Here is a 20,707-nt window from a genome sequence, read left to right on the forward strand (position 1 = left end):
AAGGAAATCATACATGAAGAAAGCAAGAGGTCATTCAAAATACAGGAAAGAAAGAAAAGACCAAGATGGATTTCAGAGACTCCGAAACTTGCTATCAAATGTCAAGCAGGTAAAGCAAAAGGAATAAATGATGAAGTACAGAACTGAATATTTCAAAGGGTGGCTCGAGAAGACAAAGTAAAGTATTATAATGACATGTGCAAAGAGCTGGAGATAGAAAGCCACAACTGAAGAACATGCTCGGCGTTTCTCAAGCTGAAAGAACTGAAGAAAAAATTCAAGCCTCGAGTTGCAATAGTGAAGGATTCTATGGGGAAAATATGAAACGACACAGGAAGCATCAAAAGAAGATGGAAAGAGTACACAGAGTCATTATACCAAAAAGAATCAGTCGACGTTCAACCATTTCAAAAGGTGGCATATGATCAGGAACTGATGGCACTGAAGGAAGAAGTCTAAGGTGCACTGAAGGTATTGGCGAAAAACAAGGCTCCAGGAATTGACAGAATATCAATTGAGATGTTTCAACAAATGGATGCAGCACTGGAAGTGCTCACTCGTCTATGCCAAGAAATATGGAAGACAGCTTCCTGGCCAACTGACTGGAAGAGGTCCATATTTATGCCAACTCTCAAGAAAGGTGATCCAACCGAATGCAGAAATTATCAAACAATATCATTAATATCACACACAAGTAAAATTTTGCTGAAGATCATTCAAAAGCAGCTGGAGCAGTATATCGACAAATAACTGCCAGAAATTCAGGCCGGTTTCAGAAGAGGACGTGGAACCAGGGATATCATTGCTTATGTCAGATGGATCCTGGCTGAAAGCAGAGAATACCAGAAGGATGTTTACCTGTGTTTTATTGACTATGCAAAGGCATTTGTCTGTGTGGACCATAACAAATTATGGATAACGTTGCGAAGAATGGGAATTCCAGAACACTTAATTGTGCTCATGAGGAACCTTAACATAGATCAAGAGGCAGTTGTTCGGATAGAACAAGGGGATACTGATTGGTTTAAAGTCAGGAAAAGTGTGCGTCAGGGTTGTATTCTTTCACCATACCTATTCAATCTGTATGCTGAGCAAATAATCCAAGAAACTGGACTATATGAAGAAGAACGGGGCGTCAGGATTGGAGGAAGACTCATTAACAACCTGCATTATGCAGATGACACAACCTTGCTTGCTGAAAGTGAAGAGGACTTGAAGCACTTAGTGATGAAGATCAAAGACCACAGCTTTCGGTATGGATTACACCTAAAATAAAGAAAACGAAAATCCTCACAACTGGACCAATAAGCCACACCATGATAAATGGCGAAAAGATTGAAGCTGTCGACTTCATTTTACTTGGATCCACAATCAACACCCAGGGAAGCAGCAGTCAAGAAATCAAAAGATACATTGCATTGGGCAAATCTGCTGCAAAGGACCTCTTTAAAGTGTTGCAAAGCAAAGATCTCACCTTGAAGACTAAGGTGCGCCTGACCCAAGCCATGGTATTTTCAATCACATCGTATGCATGTGAAAGCTGGACAATGAACAAAGACTACTGAAGAATTGACGCCTTTGAATTGTGGTGTTGGCGAAGAATATTGACTATACCATGGACTGCCAAAAGAATGAACAAATTTGTCTTGGAAGAAATACAACCAGAATGTTCCTTAGAAGCAAGGATGGTGAAACTGAGTCTTACATACTTTGGACATGTGGTCAGGAAGGATCAGTCACAGGAGAAGGACATCATGCCTGGTAATGCAGAGGGTCAGTGGAAAAGAGAAAGACCCTCAACGAGGTGGATTGACGCAGTGGCTCAAGCATACCAACGATTGTAAGGATGGCGCAGGACCGGGCAGTGTTTTGTTCTGTTGTGCATAGGGTCACTATGAGTTGGAACTGACTCGAAGGCACCTAAGAACAAAAACAATAAGAAATGTGGTCTTACCAAATGATATAAAGTTATAGATTTAAAGATAACCACTAAAAGAACAACAATGAAAAATACTGTGAATGTTAGAAATTATTAGAATGGAAACTCAGAACAATGTAAAGCAACAAAACAACACTAGGGCATCAAATCCAGTTTTCAGAAGTAGCAACAGCTAATACTGCCAGAATTTCTACCCCGGCCCATTCTGTGGGGGTGATTTTGGCTGTGTTTCTGTGTGTGTTCCTTGGCCCCATTCTGAGCTTGATCATGAAATAAATTCTACAAGCTACCTGATAGGCTTTTAGAAGGTCCATTTTTAATTTAAATCCACCAGAGTCGGTTTCTGCTGCTTTGGTTGAATGACTCTATTGCATTCAGAGAGCACCCTTCAGGGAGATGTGAGATTTGGTTATCCAGTCTAAGTGGGGCTGAAGGCAGGAGAGATCCAGTTGGCATTAAGGAGGGGGCTGGGGCATTCCTCGGCATGCAGTGGCAAATAGCTGTTTTAATGATCATCTATGCTCTTCTTGGAAACTCTGGTGGTGTAGTAGTTAAGTGCTATGGCTGCTAACCAAAGGGTCGGGAGTTCGAATCCGGCAGGCGCTCCTTGGAAACCATATGGGGCAGTTCTACTCTGATAGGGTTGCTATGAGTTGGAATCGACTTGACGGCACTGGGTTTTGTTTTTTTTTTTACGCTTATCTTGGATGAAGTGAACATTGAAAGCAAGGCTTTTGGTAATTGAGTATCCACTTCCAAATAAAGACTATGAAAGACACGGGGGGACTCAAGGACAATGGGTGTGGCTTCCAGCGGGTTGGCCAGCACAAAGAGAAATAATGGCAATTTCAAATTCTTAAATTCTGTACTCAAGATACAGACTGAAACCCAAGCACTCTGTAGAAAGGAATTATTATCGTATGCATCCGTTGATTTCCTGGCCTAAATTTCCAGTATGTCATTTGAAATTTAGGAAATTCATCTTGAAAGAGGAGATGGGAGGGTACTGAGAATTAGAATGGTGATATGTGGGAGGATGTGGGAGAGTGTGAGTACGGTAAACTGCTAATTCTCACTGAGCTTCCGATGTAAGCTGAAACCAATTCCATCCCCATCCCCCAAGAGACTGTATCTGCCTTGATTAGAGACCCTGTGGTGACCTCAACTGAGTGATTATTTTTAAGGGAAGTCAGTTTTCATGTCCCACCATCCCTGCCTCTCTATCTCCAGACCTATCTTGTGTACCAAGTACTTTATATGCTTTATAAACATTAATTTATTTAATCCAACAACCACATGAGATAGTTACTATCATTATCATCATTTTAAGATGAGGAAACTGAGGCACAGAAAAATTAAGTGCCTTTCCCAAGGCAACACAGCTAATAAGTGATAGGGCTGGGATTTGAAAACAGGAGAACACTAACCTGCCCTCCTGAGTGATCTGGTGTCCCCTGTTTAGGCATTTAAATATAAGAGGGAAATGATTGAATGGGGGTACCTCCAGGCGTTGGAAAATTGAAGGAAGTCAGGCATTAGAAGTTCTCTTGCATTGTTTATGGATACCATCCTTTATTAAATCCAAAAAAAAAGAAGAAAGAAAAAGAAAAGAAAATCTCTGTCTCTGGGTATCTGAGTCATGAATTCATTTTCTTTGAGTCAATTTTCACGCGCATATTACACCCCTTGAGCCATTCAGATAAATCGTGGCCATAACAGTGCTTGGTCCAAGAATCCCTGGGAAATGAAGGGAGGGAGGGAGGGAGGGAGGATGAAGTGGATAGGCTGATGGGGCAATGGTGGCATTATCCCGGCTGCCCAGGATTCAGGCCAACCCCATGAACTCACCAGGCAGTCATACCCTTTTTTGAGGACACGACCTGCTTGGCACACAGGATGTCATCTAGAAGGTGGCGGTTGAGCAGGTCTAGGGGGGAAGAGAGGGACATGGTGATCCGGTGCACTGGGGACACAATGACAGTGCGTGGAGGGAAGTCAGAGATTCTGGGTTCCTTGGGGCCTAAATAACCTCAACCACTGCATTGGCTGATTCTGGATGATCTTGACTCACTTGTCAGCTGATTATGAATTACCTCAACTGGCTGATTCTATACAACCTTAACACATGTTGACTGACCCTGGATGACCTTGACTTATGTTGGCTCATTACGAGTAACTAATATACCATATTGGCTGGTCCTGGATAACCTCAAACTCCATGTTGGTCAGTTCTGGATGACTTTAACTGTCATTTTGTCTGGTTATGAAAGATCTTAACTGTTATAATGCTGGCTGATCCAACACTACAACTATCACATTGACTGGTTGGCAAACTACTCAACAGCAATGTTGGTCAGCCCTAGGGACTTCAAACACTATGCTCTCAGGTCCTGGATAACCTCAACTCCCATTTTGACTGGTTATGAATGACCTCAATCTCCACGTTGACTAATCCTGTTCAACCTCAACCACTATGTTGCTTGGTTCTAGATGATCTTATCTGCCATACTGGCTGGACTAGGATGACCTCAGCTGACATTCTGACTAGTTATGAATAACTTCAACTACCATCTTGACCAGTCCTGGGCCATCTCAGTTGCCATGTTGGTCAGTCCTGGATGACCTCAACTGCCATTTTGACTGGTTATAAATAACTTCAACCTCCATGTTGACTGATCCAGGACCTCAACCTCTATTTTAGCTAGTCCTGGACTACCTTAACTTCCGTGTTAGCCTGTCCTAGACAACCTCAACTTCTGTGGTGGTCAGTCCTGGAAACCTCAACCTTCGAATTGACCAATCCTGGGTGACCTGGATGAAAACTGCCATGTTGGCAGGACAACCTCCATTTGGGCTGGTATCAAATAACCTCAGCTTTCATTTTGGCCTGCCTTGGAAAACTTTAACCACTATTTTGGCCAACCCTGAATAAATTCAATTATTTTGTCCTCAACAACACCATACTCTTCTCTGGAACCAAGTTCTGTCCTTTCTACTTGGAGGTAGCTTGTTTCCGTTCCTACAGTCAGACAATTGCTTCTTCCCTCAGAGCCTGGACAACCTCAACCATTGTCTTGACTTATCCTGAACAACCTCAACCTTAAATCAGGATAATCTCTACATTTCACATGGAGCTAAGTTTCCTGTTTCCTGAGTCCCAGAAAATGGACGTTTCCATTCTGGGTGAGGTTTTGGAGCTCTGAGTTCTTCTGACCTAGACAACCTCTCAGTGCAGTCCAGGTAATGATACAGGGTGGTGTCTCTAACAGTCCATGCAACTTTGCTCCTTTCCCCCATCATTTTTCTAACCATGCTTGCTGCTGAAGATTATGACCTAGACAACCTTGCCCTCTGTGCGTGAGAGAGTGGGGCCAGGCAGGGCTTTAGGGTATCCCAAGTGGTTCCTTACCACGGCAATCCATGTGGCAGAGGTTCCAGGTAGGTGTAATGCCATTGTCACACCACCAAGCAGAGTTCAGCTGGAAAATGCCATATTCACTGCTACCGTCGGGATTGTGGTCCACGAAGGAGGTGTCAAAGCCACTCTCATAGTGTGCCATGCACATCCCTGAGGCCGGGGAAGGAGGGGAGGTAGCAGGTAGGCATGGGACCTGGGAATAGGGGAGGCTAGGATGAGGGGGTGAGGATAGGGACGGTTGGCATCTCAGTTTTGGGGGTGATGACCTTGGCCTGGTGATGGTATTAACATTGGTGACTCTGGTGAGATATCAGTGGTGATGGCATAAATGGTGATAATAATGATAAATTTGTGGTGTTAATGGTGGAGACGGAGGTGATGGTTGTGAAGGCAATGATGGTGATGACATTAAACTTGGTTAAACCACTCATCACAGTTGGTCAGGAGGTGACCAAGGGGGTCATACCCTACCCTGGGGAGGTGACAAATGACAAAGGGGGCCTGGGTCTGAGTGTAGTAGTTGGCCTGGGGGGGTACAGGACCCGGGGCAGCTGGAGTCTCACAGTCTCCAATGGTGTAGCCCTTGAAGCCATTGAGGCCCGCCTTGTCCAGCTTCATTGCCAGCTCACAGCGTCCATAGATTTTGGCATCCACAGTGGCAACCATCAGTGTGGCCAGGATTGCCACTACAGTGCCCCAAGCCTCCATTGCGACACCCATAAGCCCTCCTAGCTGACTCCTTGCTCCAGATTCACCCTGCAGTGTTCAGAATTAGGTGCATTCTGGAACTCTGGGCTGTATGAATGAAGATCTAAATGATGGATTCTGGAACACAGAAGCTGGAGAGCTGGGCACCTCACCACCTTCTCCAGTGACAGTTCTGTCAGAGACCAAGAAATAGAGACACAAGGAGAAAGAAAGATGCTGAGATACATACAGAGATAGGAGACAAAGACAGGGAGAATCCCAGAGATGTCATAAAGAGACTCAGGGAGATGGGGGCCGGTAACATGCAAATGGCAGACAGGACTCAGGTATTGAGCCTCACGCTTGGCCCGCATTCCCCTCCATTTCTGAACACTGTCCCACTCTATCCCCATTAGTCATACTCTACCACTTGGTCACCTCCATTTCCACTTAGTCTGCCCCTCATTGCCTGCATTCCTCCCACTCTGCTGAGTAGTCAGCTCTGTTCACTCGCACTGGACCTACTACCTCCTCCAATTCCTTATGTTCTGCAAAATACGATCACTACCTTCTTGTCCTCTGCCCCTCATTACCCCCATTTACTCATTCTTGACACCTCATTTATCTCTCTTATTGTATCCCATTCCATCCTAATTTACTGGAATCTGCCCTGTGTTATCCCCATTTGGTCACACTCTGCTCCACGTTACGTATATTTACTCATACGCTACTGCTTTTTCATCTCCATTTTCATTCTACCTCTTTTCCTCCATTCATTTATTCTGCCTCTCATTCACTTATATTCACTTACACAACACCTCATATTACTGTTACTCTCTACTTACCATTACCAAAATTCTCTCACATCCTATTCCTTATTTACTTTCATTCACTCTCACTCAGACTCTTACTTCCTACATTCACTTATAGTTCCTAACACTGCATCAAATGACTCCTGTTCACTTTGCCTTGGTCTATCATTTAGCTTTGTTTATTGACTCTCGGCCTCATTTTCCCTAATCACTGCCCCTCCTTCACCTCTATTCTCTCACATTCTGCCCCTATGTTACCCCCATTTCCTATAAAGCTGCCCCACATTACTCCCAATCAAACACTACCTCAACTTACCCACATATACTCAGAGTGTATCCTTGGCCACCTCCATTCTTTCTGAATTTTCTCTTCATTGGCCCCATTTACTCTTACTCTGCCTCTCATTACCTAATTCATTTAAATTCATTCCCAATGTAACCCCTATTACCTTCATGTCACTCACATTCCACTCTACATTCATGTCTAGTCACTCCCACTCTGCCCTACAGCATCCCCATTGCAGTGCCATGGCTTAGTTAATATGGCCTTCTAGCCATGGTCTTGTAACTCCCACCCAAGTGATTGGGCAGGACTGTGCAAATAAGGTAATTGTGGCCCACCAAAGGGATTGGTCAGTTTTGCCATCATGCTAGGCTTAAAATGAGCCATCCCAGGGGTGGGAGGAGATGATCTTACTACCACCAAGGAAGAGCCAAGAGCAGAGTACATCCTTTGATCCTGGGATCCCTGCACTGAGGAGCTCCTGGGACCAGGAGATATTGAGAGAGAGAGAGAGAGAGCTGTAACACTGAAGGCATCAAGAAGCGGTGGCAGAGTAACGGCAGCAGGAAAGACCAGCAGGAGATGGCCTTCTGGGCTTCCCAGCCCATAGAGTGAGAAAGCTGAGTACCTGCGCAGAAGGCTTGCTGGCCAGAGTAGGGTGCCTCTGGGCACTTGATGGGGCCAGGGTTTGCCAACTCACAAAGCTGGAGCTGAGCACCTTGGGCTGAGGCTTACTGGCAGAGTGGGGTGCCTCTGGGCACTTACCAGCCGAGCTAAAAGAGCTTTGTAACAGTTGCCTAAGCAGGGCAGAGGCAGAAGAGCCAGAGAGAGGTGTGCCCGTGGGCATGGCTGAAAAGAGCCTGTCCTGATGGAAGGACTGTATCCTGAGCATTCCTGAACCTGAAATGTAATCTGTTACTTCCCCAATAAACCCGATAACCATTAGTATTGTCTGTGAGTTCTGTGTGGCCATTGCAATGAATTATTGAACCTAGCAGAGAAGTAGAGAGTGCTGTGGGAGGCATGGTTGGTGTCAAAATTGGTAAAGATGGCAGAAAGAGGAGGCATGTCTGACCATCACCTCATAGGAATCAGCTGTTGATCTTGAGTCTCCCTCCTCCTTGTGAAGGTACAGGAGGTCAGACACTGCCCCCACACCATTTTTACACCTGTTCAGTCACATTTTGCCTCAAATACACCTTTTCTCTCACATTGAGTCCCATGTTTTTCCACTTTACTCACCCTGGACCATGTGACCTCCACTCATTCTCCCTTTGTACCACAAAACCCATATTTATTTTGATCTTTATGTCCATTCCCCCTCATTCTGCTCAACATTACCTCCATTTATGCACACTCTTCAGCTTAGTCACCTCTGCCGATTCACACTGGGATTCATATAACCTCACATTCCTGGAACACTGCCTGCATTACCCTTGTCCAATCACAGTCTGCCCCTCATTCACCTGTTTATTCTCTTTCTTTATAGTACCCCTACTCAAACAAACTTGATTTGAAGTCACATATTTATTCACATTTCACCACTAATTCATCTCCATTCCCTCTTATTCTGCCCCTTTGTGCATCCCAGTCTTCTTCTGTGCCCCACATTACCCCCCCATCACTTTTATTTTCTCCCTAAATTCACTGATCTTCATTCATACTGTACCTCATAACCACTATTCCTTCACTCTAATCCTAGTACTCATTATCATCTCACACGCTAATGCTTTACCAACTCCATTCACTCACAATCTGTTCCCACTTTCACTTTTTTTTCTTAGACTATGCCTCATTTTCCCATTTACTAGTCTCCTCCATAATCTCAAATTCAAAATTGAATGCATAGTCATTCCGCCACTCTGCACCACATTACCCACATTCACCCCATTCTACCTGCTTATTCACCTCCATTCCATCGTTCTTTGCCTCTCCTTGCTTCCATTCCCTTCCAATTTGTCCTCCATTCACCATTATTACCTCTGCAGGGGCCTGGATGACCTTTATTTACTGACACACTGGCCAGGACAGAGAAGTCTGATACATCGTTTAGTATTCAGTTTGGCTGCACAAGCCAACACCACCACAAATAATAGTAGCTTCAAAAGGATGAAAGGGAATTCCTCTCTTGGAGGCAGGTAGGTCAGGGCTGGCGTGGCAGTTCCAAGGTCACCAGAAATTTGGCTCCTTCTATGTAGTTGCTCTGCCAACCTCACTTGCTGCTTCATGGTCCAAAATGACTGCTCACAATTGGGAACACTTTCATAGTTTTGATAAAATGTGTCTTAAGAGCAATTATCACGATGACTCACCAGCCAGGTGGGGGCCTTTCTCAGTCTTTGGGTAGGAGTGTCACATTGTGCAGACTCTGTGGTGGGACCAGGTACCTTTCAGCTTTTCACATCCCTTCACCTAGCCACCTTCTGTCATGGATTGAATTGTGTCCCCCCAAAAATATGTGTCAACTTGGTTAGGTCATGATTCCCAGTATTGTGTGGTTGTCGTCCATTTTGTGACTGTAATTTTATGCTAAAGAGGATTAAGGTGGGATTGTACCACCACCCTTACTCAGGTCACCTCCCTGATCCCAATGTAAAGGGAGTTTCCTTGGGGTGGGGCCTGCACCACCTTTTATCTCTCAAGATAAAACGGAAGCAAGCAGAGAGTTAGGGACCTCCTACCACCAAGAAAGCAGCATCAGAAGCAGAGCACGTCCTTTGGACACGGAGTCCCTGCACCTGAGAAGCTCCTCGACCAGGGAAGATTGAGGACAAGGACCTTTCTCCAGGGCCGACAGAGAGAGAAAGCCTTTCCCTGGAGCCGATGCCCTGAATTTGGACTTATAACCTACTAGACTGTGAGAAAATAAATTTCTCTTTGTTAAAGCCATCCACTTGTGGTATTTCTGTTATGGCAGCACCAGATGTCTAACACAAGGAGGTTGCTCCTCTAGGGACTGACAGTAGAGGATGCCCAGGGCAGAAAGTGGGGCTCCTGACTCAGCAGCAGAAAAACTGACCTGCCATAGCTTGTGGATGTGCACTGCAGGACCTGGGGTGGTTTCTGAGGGGCTGCATTGGTGGCTCAGAAACATTTCTGGAGCTGGTGATCACTGTGCCCCCAATGCCCTCCAACCCTAAATGATTTCCCCCTCCATGTAGGAGTGTCTGTGTAGAAAGTGTTGGGGGATGTTTGGGGGCTGGAAGGGACCAGACTGGGATGTGCCATAAAAATCCAGCCCCACCTATTTCCCACCTCTTAATTCTGACGGACTTTGTACCCAGGAGGTGCTGATCCTTCAGGGAGTAAGAGATATGAGTTATATCCCTGCTTTCTCTCTTTGCCTTGTCTACTAGGAAGCCCCATCCATATTTCTAGTATAAATATTCCTTGGCTGGTTTTAATGGTTCTGAAATGAAGCCTCTCAGACATCTTCTGGAAGTATTGTGGGGTTTTGAATTAAAAAAAATAAAGAAGAGTATTATTGGGTGGAAGTTAAGGATCTGACCTTGGGAACCTATGTGACCTTGGGCAAGTTACTTAACTTCTCTGGGACTCAGTTTCCTCATCTGAAAAGGGCCATAAGACTGATGTAGTGACTGTCTGAGGCAAGTCATGTCATTTCCTTCACATGGTCCCTGACACAAAGTACATACCGAGTTGCACCTGAGCCCCCATTACCACTTGCTGAGCCTGATGCAGGAGCCTCCTCCTGGTCTGCCTGTTTCTGCTCTTACCCTCTGTAGTGTGTTCTCCTCAAAATAGCCTGTAGGTGATGTTTTTGTTTTCTTTCTTATTAAAAAAAAGTTCTATACATATGCACATCTAGTTTTCTTTTCTTTTCTTTTTTTTTTTAAGTAATAATAATAAACACTTACATAGGACTTGCGACGTGCCAGGCATTGTTCTAAACCTTTTACAATTATCAATCACTTAATTGTCAGCACAGTCCCAGGAGGGAGTCATTATTATTATCTCCCTTTTAGAAATGAGGAAACTTAGCACAGAGAAGTTAAGTGCCATGTCCTGGGTAGCACAGCTGGTAGGTGGCAGAGCCAAGGTTTGAACCCCCACTGCCTGTGTTATGTTTTTGTTTTGTTGGTTTTTGTTTTTTTTCCCTGCTATATTCCAGGGGATTTGGTTTTCTTTTTTGGTTTATATCCCAGCGTGTAGAACAGTACCTGGCATACAGTAGTGCTTTAAGGAAATCCCTGTGGAGCTCATATTCTAGTAGGAGGAAAAAAAAGGCAATAATCAAAAGAGTCAAATATACAGTATGAGTATTTTTTAATGTTAATATATAATACTAAATTTCTTCGGTCTGGTCTTTTAAAAATCTGATCCCTCTCACGGCTTCCAGAACGAAATATGAGCTCCATCGCTGGCCGAGGAGGAGCCCTATGGTACCTGCCCCCCATCTCTCCCTCCCCCGTACCTCCTACACTCCCAACACACTACAGTTATTTCTGTCCCTCCAATGTGCCAAGTAAGGTCCTACTTCAAGGCCTTTGCAACAGCTGCGCCATCCACCAGAAAGCTCTTTGCCCCAGATCTTTGTATGGTCGGTTCTTTTTGGTCAGCCTGTCTCCTTGGACGAAGAAAGACCGTTCCTTAACATTCGGAGAAAGCAACCTGCTAGCCACTACTGAACACAGCTCCTCCCACCACCCCGTTGTGTGTGTGTGTGTTCCATGTCGCTGTTTATTTATTCTTCAGCTTTCTGTCTGTCTACATACCGTCCTGAAAACGTTAGAATGTCAACTCCCAGCCCCAGCCACCGGATGAAGCCAGTGACCTTTCCCTACCTCCCAGTCTGCTCATACAGAGCTCTCCTGCCACGCATGCCGTCTTTCTATTCAATTTCATCTTCTCCAAACCCAGTATTACCTTCCAAATTCAAGACACCAAATGCCTGCCTGCTAGAATATTTTCCTTAATTCCACACTTCCTCTCCCAGCTGTAAAAAAACCGGACTCTGCAAGTCTTAGAAATGGCAGCCTCCGCAGAACTAACACCCCCTCAAAATGGCCGCCCTTGAGGGGACGAAACACACTGGGCGCGGCCATCTTGCCTCCCCCAGCGACATCACAGATGCGGCCATCTTCCTTCCACGCCTGCGCTGCTGCCTCCGTAACCTCAGCGTCTGGCAAAGCTGAGGGGTTTGGGCCCTTGTTGCCTACTCAGAGCAACTACAGAGCGTGCGCAGGACTCGCCGCGCAACCCTTTAGGTGCTAGAGGGTCGGTCCTGAAGCGGAAGTGCTTCTCGGGGACAGTTTTTGTACGCTGGCCTCTGCAGTGAGCCGAAAATCTGTTGTTGAGAGTGAGGTTGAGGGGGCGAGTACTAGGGGGTGTGGGCTGAGTGATGGGAGAGTTCTGGGTAATGAGCGAAGGGAGGTCTGTGTGGATCATTGATGTGGAGGTTTGTTGGGTGAGTGATGGGCAACTGAGACGTCAGTGATTGGAGAGGGTCTGTGGGCTCAATGGTGGACAAAGTTAGGAGGATTAGTCAGGATCGAATGGGCTTATTGAACTTTGAATTTAACACATTTCCAGCACAGTGACCTGCGCTAAGGGTTCAGCTGCACTCCCCAGGGCGTAGGCCCCTCCTTAGCACCTCCCCCGCCCCCCCCCCCCCCCCGCCCCGTGCCTCTCTACCCTGCCCAAGCCCAAGGTAGGGGCCTTTTGTGAATGCTGCAGCTGAAGTGAATCTGCACCCGAAGTGCGCCTTCCTACTCCAGGCCAAGACAGCCTCTGTGAGGTGAGGAGAGAGGGAAGAAGAGGCAGCTGAGAGGACTCACTTGTCTAGGGGCTTCGTCCAAAGTTGGGGGTAGGAGGGATGAGTGGGGCCTAGAGCCCCAGGGTCTCAGGGAGATCTTGGTTAAAATGTCATTAGGGTAATAGTTTTAAAATCAGTATTTTGGTGTTTAACAAGTAAGAAACATATTTTAATTATAGATACGTTGGAAATAGAGGAAAGGAAATACTAATCTCACCCCATACACACATTTAGATATCTGTTCTTAGAAATTTTTAGTGCGTATAGGGGTATGTGCTTTTAAATATTTACAATATAGTGTTTAGATGGGTTCCTGCAGTTTTACTTTTTTCCCCCCATTTAGAAGTTTAATGTTACTTAGCTTAAACAGTTTTCGATAACTTTTTTTCAGCTTCTAATTGAGATGTATGGACAGAAAAGTACAAAGGTAATAAGTGTACAGTTCCATACAACATTATTTTTTAGCAGCATTTAAATAGCATCTCATCCTTTGTATTTCCTTATTATGGTAATCCCTTATTTTGGGTTATATAGGATCTTTTAAGTTTGATATTGTTGAAATCAATGCCGAGATGAAAGTACTTACAGAAAAATAATTTATGATACATTCTAATAAATTATACATTAAGGAAAATACCTAGAAATACAATTTCTGGGTCAGTTACACATGCATAAAATTAAAAAAAAACTTCATATTCATTGTTCACATGAGAAAAAGGGTCAAGAATACACAAGTTGTTAAAGGCACGTGGTTGCCCAAGTTCTTCCAAAGAGCAGCCTCATAACCAGCTTCGTGAGGGGATTTCTAGTCAGGAAGTTCTGGCCACTGAAAGCCTGGTGGGGTCTCTCATACGCTCTCCTTTTCTCCCCTGGTTCCAGCTCAACCTTCACACATCTCTGCCCTTTCCCAACAAGAGCAAGAGATGGCCAAATCCCAGGTAAGTATGTTTCCTTTGTTTTACCGTGGATGTGTTGAGATCTTTAGGAGTCTGGTGTTTATAAATAAACATTAGCATCAGGGAAAATATGAGAGAAAGCAGATCAAGGCCAAGTTAGAGTGTGGATATGTGCAGGACTTAGGGTATAACAGATACTAATGTTGAGCTGCAAGTTTCTCTTTGAGCTGTCTGGCAGTCATAGCAAAAAGGGAAATGGCACCAGTAACATGGCTCACCTTACCCATACGGAGAGAGCACGCCAATCCTTGGGGGAAGTTTAAGATTTCCTGAAATTAAGTTTCAAAGCGTTTCTTTGTTGGGTCTTAATGTGGTTGATGGAATTGTCTTCAACCACAGCGTGGTGATAAATGCAGTCACTGCCATCCTACAGCATTCCTCTGTGAACTGAAGACATAATGTCAAAATGTAATTTAGGAATGACATACCTTCTTTCAAATGATTTTCCTGAAGTATTTTCTCAGTTGGACTTCTGATTCTTGTTTGGCTAAGACACAAAGTTCTGTAGACACCCACAGCCTATCATATTTTTTTTACATTTTATTTTTTAAATTAACATACAGTAATACTGATTTTGTTGTTGTTGCTGTACACTTTGATAAATGTTAATGCATGTATAGATTGATTTAGCTAGTCTATAGGATAGAGAATAGTTTCATTCCCCCCAAAAACTGTCTCATGTTACCCCTTTGTAGTCATACCTCTCCCCGCAACCCCACCAGTAACCCCTGGCAACTACAGATCTGTTCTGTGTCACTATAGTTTTCTCTTTTCAAGAGTGTCATATAAATGGAATCCTGTGGTATGTAACCTTTTTTTAAATTAAACTTATTGTTTTTAGATAATTGTAGATTTGCATGCAGTTGTAAGAATAACACAGAGATCCTGTGTACCCTTTACTCAGTTTCCTTCAATGGTAATATGTTCCAAAATTATAGTATAATATCACAATCGAGATACTGACATTGATATGTCAAGATACAGAACAGTTGCATCACTGCAGGGGTCCGTCATGTTGTCCTTTTACAGCCACACTCACCACTATTCCCCCCTCATCCCTGTTCCTAGACTCCTGGCAATCACTAATCTCTTCTCCATTTCTTTAATTTGGTCATTTCAAGAATCTTGAAGAATCCCTTTTGGGATTGATTTTTTCACTCAGCATAATTCTCTGGAGAGTCATCCAAGTTGTTGTATCAGTAGTTCATTCTTTTTTTTTTTTCCTTTAATTTTTATTGTGCTTTAAGTGAAAATTTACAAATCAAGTCTCTCATACAAAAATTTATATACACCTTGCTACGTACTCCTAGTTGCTCTCCACCTGATGAGACAGCACACTCCTTCTCTCCACTCGGCCAGCTCTAACCCCCTCTGCCCTCTCATCTCCCCTCCAGATAGAAGACGCCAACATAGTCTCAAGTGTCTACTTGATCCAAGAAGCTCATTCTTCACTGTCATCTTTTTCTAGCACATTGTCCACTCCAATCCCTGTCTGAAGAGTTGACTTTGGAAATGGTTCCTGTCTTGGGCTAACAGAAGGTCAGGGGGCCATGACCACCGGGGTCCTTGTAGTCTCAGTCTGACCATTAAGTCTGGTCTTTTTACGAGAATTTGGGGTCTGCATCCCATTGCTCTCCTGCTCCTTCGGGTTCTCTGTTGTGTTCCCTGTCAGGGCAGTCATTGGTTGTAGCTGGGCGCCATCTAGTTCTTCTGGTCTCAGGATGATGTAGTCTCTGGTTTATGTGGCCCTTTCTGTCTCTTGGGCTCCTAATTACCTTGTGTCCTTGGTGTTCTTCATTCCCCTTTGCTCCAGGTGGGCTGAGACCAATTGATGCATCTTAGATGGCCACTTGCTAGCATTTAAGACCCCAGATGCCACTCTCCAAAGTGGGATGCAGAATGTTTTCTTAATAGATTTTATTATGCCAATTGACTTACATGTCCCCTGAGACCATGGTTCCCAAACCCCCGCCCCTGCTATGCTGGCCTTCGAAGCATTCAGTTTATCCAGGAAACTTCCTTGCGTTTGGTTTAGTCCAGTTGTGCTGACCTCTCCTGTATTGCGTGTTGTCTATTCCTTCACCTAAAGTAGTTCTTATCTACTATCTAATTAGTGAATACCCCTCTCCCTCCCTCCTTCCCTCACCCCTCTAAAACCCCTCTAGTAACCATCAAAGAATATATTCTTCTCTGTTTAGACTATTTCTCAAGTTCTTATAATAGTGGTCTTATACAATATTTGTCCTTTTGCAATTTACTAATTTCACTCAGCATAATGCCTTCCAGATTCCTCCATGTTATGAAATGTTTCACAGATTCCTCACTGTTCTTTATTGATGCATAGTATTCCATTGTGTGAATATACCATAATTTCTTTATCCATTTATCCGTTGATGGGCACCCTGATTGCTTCCATCTTTTTGCCATTGTAAACAGGGCTGCAGTGAACATGTGTGTGCATATATCTGTTCGTGAAAAGGCTCTTATTTCTCTAGGATATATTCCAAGGAGTGGGATTGCTGGATTGTATGATAGTTCTATTTCTAGCTTTTTAAGGAAGTGCCAAATCGATTTCCAAAGTGGTTGTACCATTTGACATTCCCACCAGCAGTGTATAAGTGTTCCAGTCTCTCCACAACCTCTCCAACATTTATTATTTTGTGTTTTTTGGATTAATGCCAGCCTTGTTGGAGTGAGATGGTATCTCATTGTAGTTTTGATTTACATTTCTCTAATGGCTAATGATCGTGAGCATTTCCTCATGTATCTATTAGCTACGTGAATGTCTTCTTTTTAGTGAAGTCTCTGTTCATATCTTTGCCCATTTTTTAAATGAGTTATTTTCTTTTTGTAGTTGAGTTTTTGTAGTATCATGTAGATTTTAGAAATCAGGCGCTGATCGGAAATGTCATAGCTAAAAACTTTTTCCCAGTCTGTAGGTAATCTTTTTACTCTTTTGGTGAAGTCTTTGGATGAGCATAGGTGTTTGGTTTTAGGAGCTCCCAGTTATCTGGTTTCTCTTCTACATTGTTAGTAATGTTTTGTATACTGTTTATGCCATGTATTAGGGCTCCCAGCATTGTCCCTATTTTTTCTTCCATGATCTTTGTCGTTTTATACTTAGGTCTTTGATCCATTTTGAGTTCGTTTTTGTGCATGGTGTGAGGTATGGGTCTTGTTTCATTTTTTTGCAGATGGATATTCAGTTATGCCAGTGCCATTTGTTAAACAGACTGTCTTTTCCCCCATTTAACTGACTTTGGGCCTTTGTCAAATATCAGCTGCTCATATGTGGATGGATTTATGTCTGGATTCTCAATCCTGTTCCATTGGTCTATGTATCTGTTGTTGTACCAATACCAGGCTGTTTTTAACTACTGTGGCGGTGTAAAACCAAAAACCAAACCCGTTGCCATCGAGTCGATTCCAACTGATATCGACCCTATAGGACAGAGTAGAACTGCCCCATGTGGTTTCCAAGGAGTGCCTGGTGGATTCGAACTAATAGATTCTAAAATCAGGTAGTGTGATGCCCCCATTTTGTTCTTTTTCAGTAATGCTTTACTTATCTGGGGCCTCTTTCCCTTCCACATAAAGTTGGTCATTTGTTTCTCCATCTCATTAAAAAATGTCTTTGGAATTTGGATCAGAATTGCATTGTATCTATAGATTGCTTTTCGTAGAATAGACATTTTTACAATGGTATGTCTTCCTATCCGTGAGCAAGGTATGTTTTTCCACTTATTTAGGTCTCTTTTGATTTCTTGCAGTAGTGTCCTGTAGTTTTCTATGTACAGGTCTTTTACATCTGTGGTAAGATTTATTCCTAAGTATTTTATCTTTTGGGGGTCTATTGTAAATGGCATTGATTTGGTGATTTCCTTTTTGATGTTCTTTTTGTTGGTGTAGAGGAATGCACCTGATTTTTGTATGTTTATCTTGTATTTCAATACTCTGCTGAACTCTTCTATTAGTTTCAGTAGTTTTCTTGAAGATTCTCTAGGGTTTTCTGTGTATAAGATCATGTCATCTGCAAATAGAGATACTTTTGCTTCTTCCTTACCTATCTAACCAAAAAACCCAATCCCAGTGCCATCGAGTCGATTCTGACTCATAGTGACCCTATAGGACAGAGTAGAACTGCCCCGTAGAGTTTCCAAGAAGCACCTGGCGGATTCGAACTGCTGACCCTTTGGTTAGCAGCCATAGTAGCACTTAACCACTACGCCACCAGGGTTTCCCCTTACCAATCTGGATGCCCTTTATTTCTTCATCTAGCCTAATTGCTCTGGCTAGGACCTCCAGCACAATGTTGAATAAGAGTGGTGATAAAGGGTATCCTTGTCTGTTTCCGGATCTCAAGGAGAATGCTTTCAGACTCTCTTCATTTAGAATACTGTTGGCTGTTGGCTTTGTTAAAATGTCCTTTATTATGTTGAGGAATTTTCCTTCTATTCCTATTTTGCTGAGAGTTTTTATTATGAATGGGTGTTGAACTTTGTCAAATGTCTTTTCTTCATCTATTGATAAAATCATGTGGTTCTTTTGTTTTATTTATATGATGAATTACATTAATTGTTTTTCTAATGTTGAACCATCCCTGCATACCTGGTATGAATCCCACTTGGTCATGGGGAATTATTTTTTTGATATATTGTTGAATTCTATTGGCTAGAATTTTGTTGAGAATTTTTACATTTAAGTTCATGAGGGATATAGGTCTGTAATTTTCTTGTGGTGTCTTTACCTGGTTTTGGTATCAGGGTTGTATGCTGGCTTCATAGAATGAATTTGGGAGTATTCCGTCCTTTTTTATGTTCTGAAATACCTTTAGTAGTAGTGGCGTTAACTCTTCTCTGAAAGTTTGGTAGAACTCTGCAGTGAAGCTGTCCGGGCCGGGGCCTTTTTTTGTTGGGAGTTTTTTGATTACCTTTTCAATCTCTTCTCTTTTTATGGGTCTTTTTAGTTGTTCTACCTGTGTTTGTGTTAATTTAGGTAGGTAGCGTGTTTCTAGGAATTCATCCATCTCTTCTAGGTTTTCAAATCTATTAGAGTACAATTTTTCTTAGTAATCTGAAATGATTCTTTTAATTTCAGTTGGGAGTGTTGTAATATCGCCCATCTCATTTCTTATTTGGGTTATTTGCTTCCTCTACTGTTTTTCTTTTGTCAGTTTAGCCAATGGTTTATCAATTTTGTTAATTTTTTCAAAGAACCAGCTTTTGGTCTTGTTAACTTTTTCAGTTGTTTTTCTGTTTTCTATTTCATTTAGTTCTCTAATTTTTATTATTTCCTTTCTTCTAGTGCCTGAGGGTTTCTTTTGTTGCTCTCTATTTGTTCAAGTTGTAGGGATAATTCTTTGATTTTGGCCCTTTCTACTTTTTTTACATGTGCATTTATTGAAATATATTGACCTCTGAGTGCTGCTTTCACTGTGTCCCAAAGGTTCTCATAGGAAATGTTTTCATTCTCATTGGAGTCTATGGATTTCTTTATTCCATCCTTAATGTCTTATATAACCCAGTCGTTTTTGAGCAGGGTATTGTTCAGTTTCCAAGTGTTTTATTTCTTTTCCCTGCTTTTCCTGTTATTGATTTCCACTTTTATGGCCTTATGGTCAGAGAAGATGCTTTGTAATATTTCAGTGTTTTGGATTCTGCTAAAGCTTGCTTTATGCCCTAATATGTGGTCTATTCTAGAGAATGTTCCATGTGCACTAGAAAAGAAAGTATACTTGGTTGCTGTTGGGTGGAGTGTTCTGTATATGTCTATGAGGTCAAGTTGGTTGATTGTGACATTTAGATCTTCCGTGTCTTTATTGAGCTTCTTTCTGGATGTCCTGCCCTTCACCGAAAGTGGTGTATCGAAGTCTCCTATAATTGTGGAGCTATCTGTCTCACTTTTCAATGCTACTAGAGTTTGTTTCATGTGTCTTGCAGTCCTGTCATTGGGTGCATAAATATTTAATATGGTTATATCCTCCTGGTATATTGTCCCTTAATCATTATATAGTGTCCTTCCCTATCCTTTATCGACTCAATGGCACTGGCTCTCTTTTCTTCTCCCTATCCTTTGTGGTGGATTTCACTTTAAAGTCTATTTTGTCAGAAATTAATATTGCCACTCCTGCTCTTTTTTGATTGTTGTTTGCTTGATATGTTTTTTTCCATCCTTTGAGTTTTGGTTTGTTTGTGTCTCTAAGTCTAAGGTGTGTCTCTTGTAGGCAGCATATAGACGAATCATGTTTTTTTTTGTCCATTCTGCCATTTTCTGTCTCTTTATTGGTGCATTTAGTCCATTTACATTCAGCATAATTATGGATAGGTATGAGTTAATGTTGTCATTTTGATGTCTTTTTTTCTGTGTTGTTGACAGTTTCTTTTTCCCACTTAATTTTTTGTGGTGAGTACTTTATCTTTTTATAATGTTTTTTCCTCTTATTGTTGTAGATTTTTTTTCTTCTGAGTCTGTATTTTTTTCTTGTATTTTATTATGATGAGTAGGATTGTTAGTCTCCTTTGTGTGTTTTTTAATCTTGATTTATTTATGTGGATTCCCTGTCTGGGTTAACCTCTGATTGCTCTGTCCATTGTTCTAGTCTTGGGTTGATACCTGATATTATTGATTTTCTAACCAAAGAACTCCCTGTAGTATTTCTTGTAGTTTTGGTTTGGTTTTTATGAATTCCGTAAACTTCTGTTTATGTGGAAATGTTCTAATTTTACTTTCATATCTGAAAGACATTTTTGCTGGATGTATGATTCTTGGCTGGCAATTTTTTTTCCTTCAGCACTTTATTTAAGTCATCACATTGCCTTCTTGCCTGGATGGTTTCT

General features: G+C 42.6%; 2 protein-coding genes across 5 annotated transcripts in view; one reads left to right on the forward strand and one right to left on the reverse strand.

The window, feature by feature from the left end:
• Positions 1 to 3,576: 3,576 nt before the first annotated feature.
• On the reverse strand, positions 3,577 to 6,065 carry LOC126068604 (sperm acrosome-associated protein 5-like). The gene is made up of 4 exons (XM_049871326.1): positions 5,921 to 6,065; positions 5,349 to 5,507; positions 3,788 to 3,866; positions 3,577 to 3,676 (listed from the first exon to the last, which is right to left on the reverse strand). The coding sequence occupies exons 1-4, from the start codon at positions 6,063 to 6,065 to the stop codon at positions 3,577 to 3,579; spliced, it is 483 nt and encodes a 160-aa protein (XP_049727283.1).
• A 6,178-nt stretch (positions 6,066 to 12,243) lies between these two features.
• The window catches only part of LOC126068582 (zinc finger protein 182), a 58,579-nt gene continuing 50,115 nt past the window's right edge, over positions 12,244 to 20,707 (forward strand). For 2 of the 4 annotated variants that reach the window (XM_049871284.1, XM_049871281.1), the window contains exons 1-2: positions 12,779 to 12,897; positions 13,795 to 13,853. In XM_049871284.1, coding sequence (XP_049727241.1) covers positions 13,839 to 13,853 — 15 coding nt within the window. In that variant the 5' untranslated portion in view covers positions 12,779 to 12,897; positions 13,795 to 13,838. Of the gene's footprint in view, positions 12,568 to 12,778; positions 12,898 to 13,248; positions 13,343 to 13,794; positions 13,854 to 20,707 lie in introns of those variants that run through there. The other 2 variants (XM_049871283.1, XM_049871282.1) reach the window with 2 other exon arrangements.

Source organism: Elephas maximus, chromosome X (assembly GCF_024166365.1).
Source record: "Elephas maximus indicus isolate mEleMax1 chromosome X, mEleMax1 primary haplotype, whole genome shotgun sequence".
NCBI classification, from domain to species: Eukaryota; Metazoa; Chordata; class Mammalia; order Proboscidea; family Elephantidae; genus Elephas; species Elephas maximus.

Coding starts and splice junctions, on each gene's coding strand:
- LOC126068604 (XM_049871326.1), bottom strand. CDS start 6,065: ATGGAGGCTTGGGGCACTGTAGTGGCAATCCTGGCCACACTGATGGTT. Junction 5,508..5,920: donor GGGCTACACCATTGGAGACT/GTGAGACTCCAG, acceptor CCCCGGCCTCAG/GGATGTGCATGGCACACTAT. Junction 3,867..5,348: donor CTGCCACATGGATTGCCGTG/GTAAGGAACCAC, acceptor CTTCCCCCCTAG/ACCTGCTCAACCGCCACCTT.